General features: G+C 39.7%; 1 protein-coding gene across 1 annotated transcript in view; it reads left to right on the top strand.

Annotated features, from left to right (window-relative positions):
* The window catches only part of KDM4C (lysine demethylase 4C), a 443969-nt gene that overhangs the window by 225123 nt on the left and 201030 nt on the right, over positions 1–17816 (top strand). The window contains exons 9-11 of the mRNA XM_056130576.1: positions 6896–7089; positions 12241–12479; positions 14427–14740. Coding sequence (XP_055986551.1) covers positions 6896–7089; positions 12241–12479; positions 14427–14740 — 747 coding nt within the window. The remainder of the gene's footprint in view (positions 1–6895; positions 7090–12240; positions 12480–14426; positions 14741–17816) is intronic.

Raw genomic sequence — 17816 nt, 5'->3', positions numbered from 1 at the left:
TGCTAGGATTCATTTATATCGTGAACATTTCCCCAGTTGCCTTAAAGTTTTTCAAGAAGGCAATACCCCATAAGAAATTCCAGTATTCTTATGGTCAGACCAGTAAAAAGCTAGTTGTAGAAGACTCTGCCTTTTTTGCTTGTTTTGGTTTTGGCGATACAGGGATAGCATGGGGTTGTGGCATGAAAGGGGATCACATTAACTCGCATACTATCTCTCTGGTACATCGACTGTTTTTGTTTTAATAGGTACTTACATCATATTTGTTGTAGTCTATAGTATTTTACAGATGCAAAAAGTTTAATCTTAGTATTCATCCTATGTCTACCAGTTTTACAACTCGTCCTACAGATTGAGAAGACTCCGCACAGGAATATTTGTTAACTTGATCAAGGTTCCATACTGAATCAATGTTGAAGCTTGGATTTGAATCCTGACTTTATAGCATTGTACTATACTGCTTCTTATAGATATGCAATAATATGTTTTCTATCTTCTAAACAGTATAATCCCATGTTGAATTTCACAGGAAGACTATTGCATATTTAAATCAATAATTTGTATATTTTCTATGTCAGTGATTCACTAGAAAATTTGGTGGGCTTGTGTTGAAGGTACTGGCAGAGGGACAAAGTCACGCGGGTTCCGGGGCCAAGATCTCCAAGCCTACTCGAATTTGGGCCGAGCGTCCTCCACCCAGATCCTCCAAATTCCAGTGGGCGGGGGTCACACCCACCAACAGACCCCTGGCGCCGTGTAATCCCATCAACGGCCAAGACTCAGAGACTATAAAAACCAGCTCCCGGAACCTCACGGCCGTGCGACATCCTATTATGACATCTTATTATCTCATTCCTACTTTGGACAAACTGGCAGGCTATCGAATGTAGCCTGCCCACAGGGCAGAGTCTGGCAAACTCCCCGTGGCCTACCAAATATGCCAAATACCAGTAACAATGACGGGTCTCATTCTCCTAAAGAGCCTTGAATATAATCTCAGGGCTAGGATGAACGAGACGTTACTGGGGCCTGCTCGAGGCAATCGACGATTAACAGGATGATTTGTGATTTGTGATTGTGTTGATTAGAAAAAATGTAATATAAATGGGTTGTGGTTGATTTAATCATTCAGCGAATGTATCATTAATAATTTGTACGGCTTTGTGCCCCTACTATGCTAGTTTGTTACTCTAACAGCCTGAGGAAGTTTTCTTGGCTTCGCTCCTCTTCATTGTGCTAGAGGTCCTCCTTCCTACATTTCTTTCTGTCTCTGTTCCCTTTCGGTTCATGTTGATGAGAATAAAGTACATAAAGGACCAAACGTGATAGCCTCTCAGTATCTGTATTTCAAAGCATAATGCCCCAAAGTAGAGAGAGAATATGGGAGAAATTTTCTGCCATAGAGGCACGGGGAGGGATGGGATGGAGGTGGGAAACTGGGGACATTGGTGGTGGAAAATGTGTACTGGAGGGATGGGTGTTCGATCATTGTATGATGGAAACTCAAACATGAAAGCTTTGTAACTGTATCTCATGGTGATTCAATAAAAAAAAGAAAAAGAAAGAAAAATTAGAATAAAATGTATAAAAAGAGTGATAGTATAGAAGGCAGGGCACTTGCCTTGCATGCAGTCAACTCTGGGTTTAAACCTTGGCAGCACATGTGGTTTCTCTGAGCATATCAGGAGTGGTCCCTGAACACAGAGTCAGGATAAACCCTGATCACTTCCGGGCAAACAAAAACAAAATAAAACATTGTTAGTCTATTGTGCTACTTAAGAACAGCGATAGCACAGCAGGTAGGGCATATGCCTTGCACACGGCTGACTCAGGTTTGATTCCTCTGTCCCTCTCGGAGAGCCCGGCAAGCTACCGAGAGTATCCCACCCACACGGGAGAGCCTGGCAAGCTCCCCATGGCGTATTCAATCTAGTAACAACAAGTCTCACAATGGAGAAGTTACTGGTGCCCGCTTGAGCAAATCGATGAACAATGGGAGGACAGTGCTACAGTGCTACAAGCAGTGAGATAAGAGGATCCTTTACACAGATTTTCTAAATAACTACTTCTCTATTTCTGGGTTCTGTTGAGATTGTTAATTGGATATATAAATAACGTGTCTTATTTCTTTATTTGTGCCTTATTTATCTAGAGAAACTGTTGGTCCAGTCTCCAATGTATATGATGTTGATTGTCTTTAAAAATTGGGTTCTGGAAATAACCCAAGTGCTCTAGAACAGATGACTGGTTAAAGAAACTTTGGTACATCTACACGATGGAATACTATGCAGCTGTTAGGAGAGATGAAGTCATGAAATTTGCTTATAAATGGATAGACATGGAGAGTATCATGCTAAGTGAAATGAGTCAGAAAGAGAGGAACAGACATAGAAAGAATGCACTCATTTGTGGAGTATAAAACAATATAATATGAGGCTGACACCTAAGGATATACAGGAGAGGAGGATTGCTCCATAGCTGGAAGCCTGCCTCATGAGCAAAGGGGAGAAGGCAGCTGGAATAGAGAAGGGATCACTAAGAAGATGATGGCCTGAGGAACCGGTCGGGATGGGAGATGTGTGCAGAAAGTAGATAAAGGACCAAACCTCTCAGAGTCTGTTTTGCAAACTCTAATGCCCAAAAGTAGAGAGAAAGTGTGGGGAATCATGTCTGCCATGGAGGCAGAGGGAAGGTGGGAAAGGGGGGGGGGCTAAACCGGGGATACTGGTGTTGGGGAATGTGCACTGGTGGAGGGATGGGTGTTTGATCATTGTGTGATTGTAACCCAAACAAGAGAGCTTGTAACTATTTCACGTGATTCAATAAAAGTGAAAAAAAAAAGTGTTCATTTTGCTTAGCACTTCTTCAACAGTTTATTTTCCCTCCTATCTTAAAATAAGAAGCAACGTTTCATATTTCCTTATAAGCTCTTCTGCTAAATATTCACAAGTTTGGCATTTACAGGCCCTTCTCTCCACCCCAAAGAGTAACAAACTCCTGCCTCTATATATTAGAGATCACCTTTTCTCCTGTGTTCAACACCTTGCTCCTAATATCATCCAAGACTTCACCAGAAGCACTGTTAGCAAAATTCATATATCTGACATTCTATTCTTGATGATATGTGTATTGTCTTTGAGAGTAGAAGCTTTTATTCTTTTTCTCTTCAAAGAATTTTCACAGCTTTGGGTGTTTGTCACGTTATTCTTGCAGCTCCCAGTATAAAAAATTTGTATTCATTTCTAAGGCTGTATTAGTTGCCTAAGAATGCTATAATAAGCCGCAGACTGGTGGGTTAAAACAACAGCAGTGCATTGTTCAGGGCTTGGAAGTTTGAAACCAAGGTTTTAACATGTCTATTCTCCCTCCTTTGCCTCTTCATGGTGTGGACACATAGTCCTGATCATTCTTGCCTGTTCCATGTGTGGTTCTAATCTGTGCCTTGCTTTCATGTGTTTTTTCCCTTGTGTCTGTATCTGTCGTGTTTTTTTGTGGTAAGGACACCTATTACATTAATACTCCCCACCTCATACAGCATGATTTTAAGTAATAACTTCTACCCTGACCTTATTCCAAATAAACTCTCATTCTAAAGTCACTGTCACTGTCCTCCCATTGTTTATCGATTTGCTCTAGCGGGCCCAGTAACATCGCGAGACTTGTTACTGTGTTTGGAATATTGAATACGCCGTGGGTAGCTTGCCAGGCTTTGCTGTTGCGGGTGAGATACTCTCAGTAGCTTGGCTGGACTCTCTGAGAAAGGTGGAGGAATCGAACTCGGGTCGGAGGAATTGAACTCGGGTTGGCCATGTTGGCTGCATGCAAGGCAGACGCCCTGCCTCTTGTGCTATCACTCCTGCCCCATTCTAAAGTAATGGGAGTTAAACACTTGATTTTTTTTTTTGAGGGAGGCACAAATTAATCTCAGTACTTACATTATAACACCAAAACACCAATAGCCACATAACAACTCTATAGTCACATCAGGTAGGCTTATTGCATTTTATTTATTTATTTATTTATTTATTTGCTTTTTGGGTCACATCCAGCGATGCTCACGGGTTACTCCTGGCTCATGCTCTCGGGAATTGCTCCTGGCGGTGCTCAGGGGACCATATGGGGTGCTGGGAATCGAACCTGTGTTGGTGATGTTGGCTGCGTGCAAGGAAAACTCCCTACCCACTGTGCTGTCGCTCCAGCCCCCAGAATCTTTTTTTTTCTTTTTGGGTCACACCCGGTGATGCATAAGGGTTACTCCTGGCTCTGCATTCAGGACCATATGGGATGCTGGGAATCGAACCCGGGTTGGCCGCATGCAAGGCAAATGCCCTACCCGCTGTGCTGTTGCTCCAGCGGCTTATTGCATTTTAGGACATTCGTTGCTAGTCGCTTTCTAATTGTCCTTTAATTGTTCTAGACTGAAAAGAATAATTTCACTTTTTACATACCTTCAAAGGCTTTCTTTACCAGACATTTGAACATGAAAGCATGTTTAAAAATACAATTAATCTTTCTGTGTGTCACAAAGAAAATATGTTAAAGTAATAGTGCAGTTTGTATGTCTTGTAAAGTAGCACTGTAGCACTGTCCTCCTGTTTTCATCAATTTGCTCGAGTGGGCACCAGTAATGTCTCACAACAAATTGTGCGATTTGTTGTTACTGTTTTTAGCATATCGAATATGCTATGGGAAGCTTGCCTGGCCCTGCCATGTGGGTGAGATACTCTCGATAGCTTGCTGTGCTCTCCGAGAGGGGCGGAGGAATCGAACCTAGATCAACGGCATGCAAGGCAAATGCCCTACCTGCTGTGCTATTGTTCCAGCCAATGTCTTGTTAAGTAATAACTCATTAATCATATATTGTGGTTATATGAAACATAATTTGGTTGACTTTTTTTTAGAAAGTTGCTGTTTTAAAAATATTTGCATCTTTAAATTGCTTGCTGGTTTTCAGTAGAAATAATCGAAAATCGGAATTTAACATCTTTTGTCTGAAACTTTGTTTAAACACTGTGATTTACAAAGTTATTCCCAGTACAGTTATTTTAGGTGTTCAGTATTCAGTCCCACCATCAATGTGTCCTTCCTTCCATTAATGTGCCCAGCCTGCCACCTACCTCTAGGCCTGCTGTCCTACCAGGCACAAAATAATTTGCTCAGTATTACTTATTATAACATATATCTCATAATGGTATTGCAAAAGTCATGGCCTGAGGCTTTACTCAGCTGTTAGTTTGGGATTGAGCCTTCTGCGTTACTGTTTTTAACTCATTGAGCTTAGTAGAAAATTAAGGCTTTTACCTAATTTTCCCATCTGATCTTCTGTACTTCTGTTGGGCATCAGCTTTGAAGTTTGGAAGAGTTGCTTCTGGATGTTTGGAGCTGGGGCAGTCAGTTGCCAGTGTTTGTCCTGGATCAGTCATGAAGCTGGGCTATTTCTCCAGCGGTGCTGGGAGCTGGATATGGGTGGGTGGAGTGCTGGCAGGGTGGGTACTCCTCTGCCCCCATCCTGCTAAGGCTCCAGAGATCTGGGCCTGGGGCAGCTGGGCCTACCTGGAATGACTCAGCTGCTGGTGTTGCTTTGAAATCAGTCATGAAGCTTGGAATTTAACTCTTTAGAAGACAGGAAGAATCAGATTCTTTGTAGTAGATCTTGGGAGAGTGAACTGTGGAAGACTATAATGCATACAGAATTTTGACAATTGTTTTAAAATTTGAACCGTAACATTTTAAACTACTGTTCCCTACTACTATCTATTGGTAGTGAGAAACTGTTTCAAAGCCATAGAATCAGCGTTTCTATGCCAGATATGTTAAGGATTATCTAGGAATATTAGTTTAAATGAAGGAACTATTCATGGATAGACAATAGCTCAGGGAATTCATAGCCTTGCAATAAAGCAGTTTTGCAGGAAGTGTTAAAAGAGACTACATTTGCACTATTATTTGAATCATATCTACCATGTTGCATGGCATGTTGGCATGGAAACAATTTATCCTGTAGGAAGTCTTTAGAGGAACCTTATCAGACATGATTTCTATGTATTCTTGAGAATAAAAATCCTACAGATTAAAATTAATCTTTTCGTTGAACCGGTTACCTTAACCTTCCTTCTTACAGTGGATATATTTGTAGTGGTGTTAGTAGGTGTCTTAGTTGACAGTGTATATGAATGTTCATCTGCCCACAATTTTTAGTTACCTTGCCAGAGTAAAATATTAAAACATAAATGTAATTAAAATCTGTCTTGAAGAAACTTCAGCTCAACCCATTGTTCAAATTATTCGGATATTGCATTCATCGCGTACTTTCATTTGTTGGCCAGCCTGGTTTTTGTTTTACAGACCGTTCAGCGTTCAGTTCATTAATAGATCCTTTTTTTGAATTTAATTTTTGCTTTCTGGGCCTCCTCCAGTGGTGCTCAGGGCTTACTCCTGACTCCATGCTCAGGCATCACAGCTGGCCATTCTGGGGGAGCATATGGGGTGACAGAGATTGGCCTTGTGTTGACACTATGCATGGCAAGTGCTGGACCTGCTGTAATCTTGCCCTGGCCCATCCTTAATTGACTCCTGTGGTGGCACAGCAATACTCTGTTAGGTTGCTTTCAGGTGTGTGTTCTTTGTTTTGATTTGTTCCATGTACACAGTTGTTCCCTACGAACTCTGCAATGCAGTTCAACATTTTACCTTTTGTAAATGTGAACGTACAGACTGCCACCTCCAGAAAAAAATTGAGTTTATCGCTTGTTGAATGTTTGAAAATGTTGAAAATTATCCTCAATTACACAGTGACTAAGTATTCCTGTAAGATACATTCAGAGCATGACTCAGTGTGATTCTGTGTAGCTGTGAAGTGCTTCAAGCATTCCAACTCTGTTCTCTTGTGTTTCAGTGCACCTGCAGGAAAGACATGGTGAAAATTTCAATGGATATTTTTGTGAGAAAATTTCAGCCAGACAGATACCAGCTTTGGAAGCAAGGAAAGGATCTCTATACCATTGACCACACAAAGCCCACTCCGGAATCCACCCCTGAAGTCAAAGCCTGGCTGCAGAGGAGGAGGAAAGTAAGAAAAGCGCCCAAGAGGTAATGATCCTAGTCCCCTTGTTCTTACTGAATTAAAACAGTTGTGATGTTCGATGCTTTCAAAGTTCATTTATTTGCTTTTTTTATCATGAATTTATCATATTGATGAAATGGTTAGGTGTAATTCCAATTCTTGAGAAGCGTAAGGAAAAAAAATGAAGATAGGAAGTTACATGTGTTGGGGAGTATTCCTGAAATTGGTTGCATCTGGCAAGTAGAAACACTTCATACTTGGCTGGAGTCTTTTAATTGCTGATCTGTGGACTGGTGCTGGAATATAGGTGTAAACATGTTGAAAACCTGTTTTATACCACTTATATTAACGTATTTGAAAATTTCATTGGTGCCCTTTGTTCATCTCTGTATTTCTGTTAACGTCAAAAAACTGATTCTAACTTTTTTCATTTTACTACCTATTTTTTTTCTTGGCTTCAGTAGTGTTTTGTCTTTATTTTCAAATCTGAGATGCTGGTTTTTTTTTTTTTTTCAAAATGCCTACATTTTTGATATATGTATATATCAGTTTTTATACAGGTATTTGATGGTGAAACTGAGATGTCCACAGTCTGTTACTAGGACCAAAAATGGTTATTTAAAATCGTCGATTGCCTCGAGCAGGCCCCAGTAACGTCTCTTTCATCCTAGCCCTGAGATTATATTCAAGGCTTTTTAGGAGAATGAGACCCATCATTGTTACTGGTATTTGGCATATTTGGTGCGCCACGGGGAGTTTGCCAGACTCTGCCCTGTGGGCAGGCTATATTCGATAGCCTGCAAGTTTGTCCAGAGTAGGAATGAGATAATGAGATATCATAAAAAGATGTTCAGATTATTTAAAAATTAATTAAATAATCTGATGTTCAGGTTATTTAAAAATTAATTAAAAATACCTATTAGGGGCTGGAGCAATAGCACAGCGGGTAGGGCGTTCGCCTTGCACGCAGCCGACATGGCCGACCCGAGTTCGATTCCTCCGCCCCTCTCGGAGAGCCCGGCAAGCTACCGAGAGTATTCGATATGCCAGACACAGTAACAACAAAGTCTCCAATGGAGACGTTACTGGGCCCGCTCGAGCAAATCGACGATCAACGGGAGGGCCTTTACCTTACCTTTACCTTACCTATATATCAGTTTTATTCTTTTAGTTGTAAAGTGGACCAGTGGTGTTTCTACAACTTGGCTATCCCTGTGATCTGTAGTCCACATTCCCTTTTAGTGGTCAGGCAATTTTCAAAGTACTTAGGTTGTGTGGGCATATTGCTGTTTGAAGACCCACTTAATGGGGTGTACATGTCCTAGAGCACCCTTTTTAGGTTCATATATTTCCCAGGTTTAAATTGCATTTTGTACTCTCCAGTGTTGTTTAGTCATTTTCTCTCATTGTGAAAGTAAATATTTGTAATTGGGAAAAGTTGTAAAATAAGGGGAAAATATTGAAGGAATTACAAATCATGCATACCCTCACAAATCCAGAGATAACAACATGTAATCCTTGATAAATTTGTATATTTACACATATATTCTATATTGCATAATATATTTCTCTTGAAATTGAGACCACACTTTTTAACAATTTGACTATCAGCATTTTATTTCTAATGTAATTTATGTGCTATACTGTAATTTTCAATGCCTTCCTATTTTTAAGAAATCTCCTGTACTAGACCTGTAGTGCCTTCCCCCCTTTTAAAATTTTTATTAAGACTCTGTGATTTACAAAGTTATTTATAAAAGGGTACTTTCAGGCATACAATATTTCAGCACTAATCCCACCTCCAGTGTTCCTCCCCTCCACCAATGTCCCCAGGTTCTCTTCTGCCCCCAACTCCGATTCCTTGGCAAACATATAAGATATTTATTTCATATAACTTGCTACAACAAAACCTAAAAGAACGTCAAGTGGAATTATCAGAAAATATTCAATAAAAGTCAGTTTGTGCTGATTTATTGTCAAGTGATTTTAACCGATATAAATAAGATGTTAATACCTTACTAAAAATGTATGAAATCTCTTAGCAAGCTAGGGAGTATACAAACCTTTCTTAATCTAATAGAAAGCAGCCAAATGCACTGTGAGTGAGTGTGTCATAGTGAATGCCACATGTTGGTAAGTTTGTCTTGTCCTTTCAAGAAGCTCGTCTAATGATTCTTGCAAAACGGGTTTCAAGGCTGTAAATTACGTAGGCGGTATTGTTTCCTCAAATATGAATGATAATCTAGCTGGATAGAGTATTCCTGGGGAGGTGTTCATTTCAATGGGTTTTGGAACTCTGTCCCTTCAGACTCTTCTGGCTCTCAGAGTTTCATTTGATAGATCTTCTGTACATCTTACATGCTTACCCATACTTCCGATGTGTATTTTCTGTTTCTTTTCCCTCCCCTCACATTTATTTTCTGCTTTTTTAGAATGGTTGTTAGTGGAGAGACATGAAATCAAACATCTCCATTTTACAGACATATACTAAGATATGTAATCCATTTGAACTGGAATTAAAACTCAAGCGCTTATTTCACCCAATGGTTTCCAGCTGTGATTTTCAAACTGTTGTTTGCTGCATCAAATTAGTAAGATATTAAAGACATTTAAAATTAGGATGTAGAGGGTCTAGGATGTAGCTCCAGCATCATACAATAAGATAAAATACGATAAAATTAGGAGGTAAAGTGAAATACAGTTTTTAACATGTGTAATGGTATTAATTTGTGATGTGGTGTGTGTGTGTGCGTGTGTGTGTGTGTGTGTGGTGCTACTATCTTAAATGCTTATGTTCTACTCTGAAAATACTGGGGAAACATTTAATTAGAAACTTTGATTTGGTAAATTTTAATTCACCTAACCAAAACATCTAATACAGAAAGGAGTAAATGCCAATTTTGAATTCAGATGAAATACCAGAGAAATTCTTGAGAATTGTTCTTTAATAAAAACACAATGCTCTATTCGGATTTGTGATCTTATTGGTCTATTAGTAACTTTAGCACTTTTTTGACTTGCCAGAAAATATAGATTTTTGGCATATAATTTATTTGAGATGATGTTCAGTAGGTTAAAATAAACAGACTTCATTTACTCACAAAGTGTGATGTTACAGGTCTTTTAATCTAGGGACATTAGCTGGACGGAGGTACTTTGAAATCTCAAAGAGTGTCAGCCATTTTATGTTACATACACAACTCTTTTCACAATGATGTACTTTTTTGCATGGCAGAGTATAGACTTTTTTTTAAATGTAGGAATACTGCTATTTATTCAGCCATTGATTAAGCAGATTGAATTGGGCATGAAATCCACATTACTTTTTTTTAATTCAGAATGTTAATTTTATTATTATTATTTTTAATCACCGTGAGATAGTTACAAAGCTCTCCTGTTTGAGTTGCAGTCATACAATGTTTGATCACCAAACCCTCCATCAGTGCACAGCTTTCACCACCAGTGTCCCCAGTATCCCCCCATCTCACCTTTCCCCCTGCCTCTATGGCAGACAATCCCCCCCCCCCCCCCGCCTGCATACTCTCTTTTGTATTGCTTGTTATGAATAACATAAGCTGTCGCACAGCCATAAGAGCAGTGATGTGCTCCTGGAACTCCAAAATTTCAGATAATTAGGGTCTGGGTAAATCTCTGCATTGAGCTGCTTGGTTCAGAGATTCCTTTGTGTTTCTCTGGATCATGATCATTAAGGAGCTTAAGTAGCAGCCAGAGGCAGTTTGTGGGCATGTGTCCCCCCCACCCCCCCATGGGGACAGGGGATGAGAGGGACTGGCCCATCCCCTATCCCTTGAAGACTAAATCACTGAACCCGTGTACCTGCACTTCTCATTGGGTTCTGGAAGTTGGCGGCCACCAAGGTCTTTTTAGGGGCAGGTGGAGGGACAACACCTACCCCTGTTGACGCATCCTGGTGAAGTTGGCCTGGTGAAGTTGGAGGCACCTCTGCAGCGAGCTGCTCAGTTCAGAAATTCTTTTGCATGTCTCTGGATCATGGCCCTTGTTTCCATCTTTTCCAGAGCAATAAACTATTGGCATATGCCCTGGAGGGCATGCCCACTCGCCTGCAGCATGTAGCACCACTGGCCCTAAGTGCATGGTTTTTTATTTTATTTTATTTTATTTTATTTTATTTTTTTAATCTCTTTAGAGATTTATGGGTCTCAGAAATAAGGCCAATATGTTGTACAGCTGAGCTGGAAGTAGTTTGTGGGTGTGTCTCCCACACACCTTTCTTTTGGCCGTTTAATTTCTAGGTGAACTTGATCCCAAGTTTTTGGGGTCCAGCCAAAGGCACAGCACGATTTTGGGATATCTGGAAGTCTGAAGGCACCATCAGGCTGCTGATGCACTTGCCCCACAGGTATAGGTTGACCTGCTGGTGGCACTATACCCCCAGGGCACAGACTCTATCAGAATGAGAGTAGTAATGATGATTCTAGAACAGTTACTACCACCAGTAGCCAAAGCTAATTTACTGGCTGCCCACTTTATCTTAGATTTCTGTATCCTATTGTGGTATTTTTGTGAGTCTTTATGTGTGCATACACTGAAAATCCTGTTGCTTCGGTTTGATTTGGAATTCTTCCTAAATTGAAATATTAAGAAATCCTGTTATATACAGAAGAATGTGTGACCAAACTCTCAAGAGAATTGCTGAAAGTACAAAAGAAAGAAAAAAATGTATCCTTTATGAAGATAATTTGAAAAAGAAATTAAATATAAGCAATTAGTTAATCTCCACTCAGTTCTTTTAGCTAATGATGATTTAACTTTAATTCATAGAGGTTGTCTTATATCCTTCAGAACTTTAGAAAACTCAGTGAAACAAACTAAATTTAAATTTTAGTAACAGTTTTATAGGACTTTTTCATTTTCTTTACCTAAATAATATTTGATTTAATTTTTTGAATTTTCCTTATTCAATCATGCTATATATTACTTTATTTTCAGACTTTTCAATATTGCTATAACATTTTAGCAGTGCCTTTGCCTAATAAAAAGACTGTTTATTAACCAACTATTTACAAATGTTGTAATTAAAATCTTTAGCAAATTGTTATCAAAACAAAACATTTCAGAATTATTCTGTTGTGGTGTGTGTTTTATCCTGCCCGCTGCTAACATTCTTTTCTGACTGGAACTGTTCTTGTTCCTAGCTTCCAGTGTACTACTTCTCAGTCTAAGAGACCTAAGAATGAGGAGGATGAGGAGGTTTCAGCTGCAGTCAACGGGGCTGAAGACCCCAGCCCTGATTCAGTCTCAGAACACCTCAAGGTTAATGAAAAGCCAGAGGCGGCATCTGAACTAGGAAGCACAGAACCACTTTCAGAGGAAGAGACCTCTGCTAGCAAGATGCATCCGGATCCAAACTTATCAAATAATATCAGACTCTCTGGTGAGAAATTGGCTGATTATGTTTTGCATATAATCAGTAGCTGGTTGATGATCTAATGCCTTATAGCTATGTTTCCTGGGACAGCCATCTTACTTCACACATGGCTTAACGAATAATCAGAGGTCATAGGATAACTCAACTTGGAGGTCAAGCAGATGTTTTAAAACTCAGGAGTGACTACTACTGTGTGTAATGGAATTGACAATCTGCAGCGCCTGTTTAGTTTACTACAAAAGATTCTTAAAAAATTTTTTGTTGCAACTCAATTTATGCTGTACAATACATTTTGGGAAAGATTCTCTAGAATTCACATATAAGAATGAAAAGCAATTATAGATAATTCTTTGCAGATCCTTTGCTTTGAACTTAATATTAAGGAGAAAATAAAGATTAAGGTTTTTAAAAAGAACAACATGATTCAGCCCTTCTTGTGAAAGCATGTGCAGAGCCCCTTGCTGTTTTCTCTATACTGAGGCCATCATCTGTAAGTCTGAACAGCTTTGACTTTAACCCCTTTCAAGCATATTTCTTTAAAATGGCTTCTATGCTTTGCCCCTTTATATTTCTTGGCTCTTTTGGCCTTTTACTAATTGGACTTGTTGATAATTTTGTTCTTTGTCTCTTATCACTTATCGGGTCTCTACTTTCGGGACTCCCTGGAATTGCTGCCTCCTGCTTTCTCCTTGCTCATCATTTTCTCTTGTCTGGATGACTGCAGTAGTCTCCTTGTTTTGCTTGGCTGCCACTCAAGTTACCTCTGCTTGTCTGTTCTCTGTATTGCAGTCATAGTGATTCCAGAAAAAAGAATTTAGGTCTTGTCTTCACCTTTTACTCTTACTTGACTGAGAAATTGAAAAAAATTCTTATCATAGTCCCACATAATCTCATCCCTAACTATTTCTTCATTCTTACATTTGGCTCTTGAAATAATCTGTTTATAAAATTGAAGGCAGAGCCTTTCTTTTCATTGAGATTACACCTTATTGGGAAGGTCACTGGATAAAAATGTAATGAAAATACAGTCAATTAAGTTCTGTGGTAGAGATGGCACGCAGGTTTGCTGGTATATGAAGCAAAGACCTGAACTAGAAGGCTGGACCAACAAATTACTTAGAGGGGGCTACTGAAATTGACTTGTGATCAATGGATATTGAAGAGAGAAAGAGGGGACAGATAGGTAAGGGAATGATAAACAGAAAGTTTTGTAACACTTGCAGATATTTTTATAGGGAATCGCCAGCAATCTTAGTACACAGGAATTAGTTTTGTGAATTACTGGGAGATTTAGGCCAAATGCATCCAGGTTTTATTAGTTCTGTGGCTATTTATTTTCTCAAATTTTGACCACCTTCTTTTGCAAACTGTAGAGTTCAGCATTGGAGCTGTATGCAGTCAGTGAGTGGTGCACTTGAGCGTGAGTGTGTGCATGCGTGTGCATGTGTGTGTGAATGTAGGAATGGGGAAAGGTGACAGTGGAAGAGAAGTACTTGGGATTGTTTTCCTCCTTCATGTTGTCAATGTGTGATACAAGATTAGGGTAGGAAATAATTTTTATTGGATCTGCACCATGTTACCTTTGTTTTCTGTGCACAGCGTCTTAACTGGGTTGTTTCATAGTAGTAGCTCTTAGTTTCATATGTTGGGTTATAATTCTTATTTCTGTAGATATTTAAGATTGTTTTTGTTTTAGATAATCATCATAATTGCTGTGCTTTTGACATTGATTTGTAGCAGAATTTAAGAATCACTTATTTTGTCAGTCGGCCTATTGCCAGACCTTTCCTACTGAAAAAAACCTTTGCAGTCTATTTAGTGACCTTTTCTGCTTATCTGTGGAAATTTAAAGTGTAAGTTAGCAGATCGGAGTCAGTTGAGACTAGTCTAACAACACATTTCTTTAATACTACAGTGCAAGATTCGTTAATAGTCTTTTGTTTTACTTTTCAGGAAACAGCTGCTCGAATTCATCTATAAAGGATGAAATAAAAACTGAGGACAAGGGGATCTGTGGCATCACTCCGCCTTCCAATCCCATTGGGGTTGTTGATTCTGTATCTGGTGGCCACTTGGTGTCTGAAGGATCAGACCAACCCAAGTTTTCATGGCCACAGTCACACAAGTCAAGCTTCTCAGTTGTGCCGAGTGATAGTGTGTTGACAGAGGAAGAAGGGAAGGATGCGGAGAGCCACAGGAATGGCCTTGAAGCTGGGGAAGACCCAGATGTACCCAGCGAAGAGAGAAATGGCTTTAAAGTTCCCAGTGTAGGTGGCAATATATGTTTTTAATGTCTTCATTGTCTGGTAATAGTGGTTTCTGAAAACAGCTTGATATTCACCAGAACCATGCTTTAGGACACAGGTAACATTTGATGTTGGTAGGTATTAAACCTATTCCCGTTGATGATGTAAGATAAGCCTTTTTTATTGAGTTCTGGCTTGCATAATGATGATTCAGAGATTTTTGGCCAACAGAGCTTAATTTTTTTTATTTAAAAAAATTAAATCCATGGCATCCCATATGGTTCCCCAAGCACCACCAGGAGTAATTCCTGAGTGCGACATGAGGAGTGATCATTGAGTATCGCCACATGTGACGCCCAAATTAAGGAAAAGCCCCCAAACTTTTATTTTTTTATTTTTTTAATTTTTATTAGTGAGACACCATGAGGTCCAAACCTTTATTTTGAGTTAAGTGTAAATTCATAATCAGTTCTAAGAACTATTACAGAAAAATCCTGTCTATGAACTTTCCCTACAGAACCATCTTAGAAAACTACTGTAGAATGTTGCAATAATATTGTAGTTAGTAGTCAAGGTACAGAGTGGTTTTATTATCTGCAGTGTTAACCAGGCTAGAAATGATTCACCCATGTGGCCCTGCTCTGCTCCTGCCAACAGTCAATAACTCTGGGTCCCACTGCTTCTCTTTTAATTAGAGCTCATCTGAGTAGACCCCCTGTGACTTCTTCCTCATAAACTAAGATGATAGTCCAAGCAGGCTTTTCTGGTTTCCCCCTCTGCCTTTGCTTAGAGAAAACTGAATACCACACTATAGTACTCAGCTTTCCGTTCTAGTTCTTCTCAGCCTTTTTGGTTCTTGTTCTGTTTTGTTTTTGGTTTATGGGCCCCTTCCTGGGGTGCTCAGAGGCTCTTGCTGCCTCTGTGCTCCAAAGTGACCTCTGCCAGTGATCAGGAACCATATATAGCGCCTGGGATTGAAACCAGCCACGTGCAAGGCAAATGTCATCCCCTTCTGTAATTATTCCCCCTGCCCTTCTCTCCTCTTCTTGTGTGGTCTTGTACAATGTTAATATTACATGCTTTCTGCATGTACCGCCACTGTTGTCTTAAGATTGTGGGGCTGGAGAAATAGTACCGGGGTTAAGGAACTTGCCCTCCATGCAGCCAGCCTTGCTCCATCCCCTGTTCCACATGCGACCCCCTGAGCACCACCAGGAGTAACCCCTGAGCACAGAACAGAAGTAAAACCTGAGCACAGCCAGGTGTGGCCACAAAACAAAAATAAGCCAATGAACAAAAAAATGAGTGAAAGTGCTCAAGTAAGCTATGATTGTTTGTAGTCATTGTAAGAAATCAGGTTCCTATTCTGGCCTGTACAACTCATTCAGGAATTCAAGTGGATGAGTTCAAGAATCTGAACAGGTAAATTAAGCTTGCCGCTGGACTGGTTCACTTCTCGATTGTTCCCACTCATTTTATTTTTTTTATTAATTTTCTAATTTTAATTTTTATTAGTGAGACACCATGAGGGACAGTTGTAGACTTACAAATCTTTGTGCTTGGGTTTCAATTATACAACGATCAAATACCCATCCCTCCACCAGTGCCCATTTCCCACCACCACGGATCCCAGTATCCCTCCCACCCCCCATCCCCCATTCCCCCCTGCCTCTGTGGCAGGGCATTCCCTTTTGTTCTCTCTCTCTCCTTTTGGGTCCTGTGGTTTGCAAGAGAGGCATTGCGTGGCAATCATGTTTGGTCTATAGTCAACTTTCAGCATGCTTCTCCCATCCTGGGAGGATCCTCCCAACACCCTTTATTTGTTCGCACTCATTTTAACTTATAAAAGGACCTTTTGTGTTTCTGAGTAGCAACAGTGATTAAATAAGGAGATCATTGTGAAATGTTATGCTTATAAGTAGTTTTAAAATATTGTCAAGTATAGATGATTTGCTAATTTGATCTAATAACCGATCATTTCGTGATTGTGTATTTTAGTGAACTCCAAAATATTTATCAAAATCATATGAGAAATAAAAACACACAGCTAATTTATCTGAAAAGTTGCCTAAGGGAAATTTGAAAATAGTGTTTAAATACTAACCCAAATTTGCAACTTAATTTCATATGGGGATGAAATGGAGCCAAGCAGATAATTGGGCTTTTTTTGTGGAATGGTGAGTGAGTCAACTACATTTTAAAATTACATTTAGCTTCGTTCTTTAGTCTAGATTGGAACTGACAGTAACTTTTCCATTTCTTTGCATTCAGTGGAGGCAGTTCTGCCCGCAGTGCCTTTAACCTTCATCGTTATAATTTTACTAAACTAAGACTGACAGCATAGGAAAGCAAATGCTTGATTTGTTCTGCTTCTTCTCAGAGACTGAATATTTTTTGCAGTCTGCTATCCTTTCCCCACATCATGGTGTCCTTTAAGTACACAGTGAATTTTGTTTTTGTGTAGATTTTTTTGGTTTTGTTTTTGGATTATACCTGATGGTGGCCAATATGGCTCTGCTGTCAGGCATCACTCCCGGCAGGCTCTGGGGACCAGGTACTGTGGTGCTGGGAATTGAACCAGCGTTAGCCCACATAGAAGGCAAGCTCCCTACCTGAGGTACTATCTCTTTGGTACTGTTTTTATATCTTTCTGGTCAGTGTTTCTTAGTTTTAAGTATAAGGTGTTGAGGATTCAGGTCAATGCTCGAGCATTTGCCTTTCAGGTGTGAGGCCCTGGATTCACTCCCCAGCTCTGCAAAAGAAGCAGAAACAGAGTATTAAGTGTAATGAATGATCTGTGCATGCTTGTAGTTGTGAGTTTTAACCAGTTAATAAAAAGTCGACAACTAAATTATTCATTTTTTTCCCTTAAACTAAATTATTCTTTTAGTAGTAATGTCTTGTTTATAAACGGGCTCCATGTATTCTCTGCGAAATCCTAAGAACTTTTTTCTTATGTGTGCTTCTGCTGCCTCAGATATTTATTCCTCCTCCAGGGAGCTAAGTGCTGCTCCTCACTGTAGTTCACTCCACTCAACTATCTCTGCCACAGAGGCCTTCTTTAACAAACCTATATAAAATAGGCCCCTATCCATCT

This window comes from Sorex fumeus, unplaced genomic scaffold (genome assembly GCF_029834395.1).
Source record: "Sorex fumeus unplaced genomic scaffold, SorFum_2.1 ptg000079l, whole genome shotgun sequence".
In the NCBI taxonomy this organism is placed as follows: domain Eukaryota; kingdom Metazoa; phylum Chordata; class Mammalia; order Eulipotyphla; family Soricidae; genus Sorex; species Sorex fumeus.
This window is presented reverse-complemented; position numbering and strand designations above follow the sequence as displayed.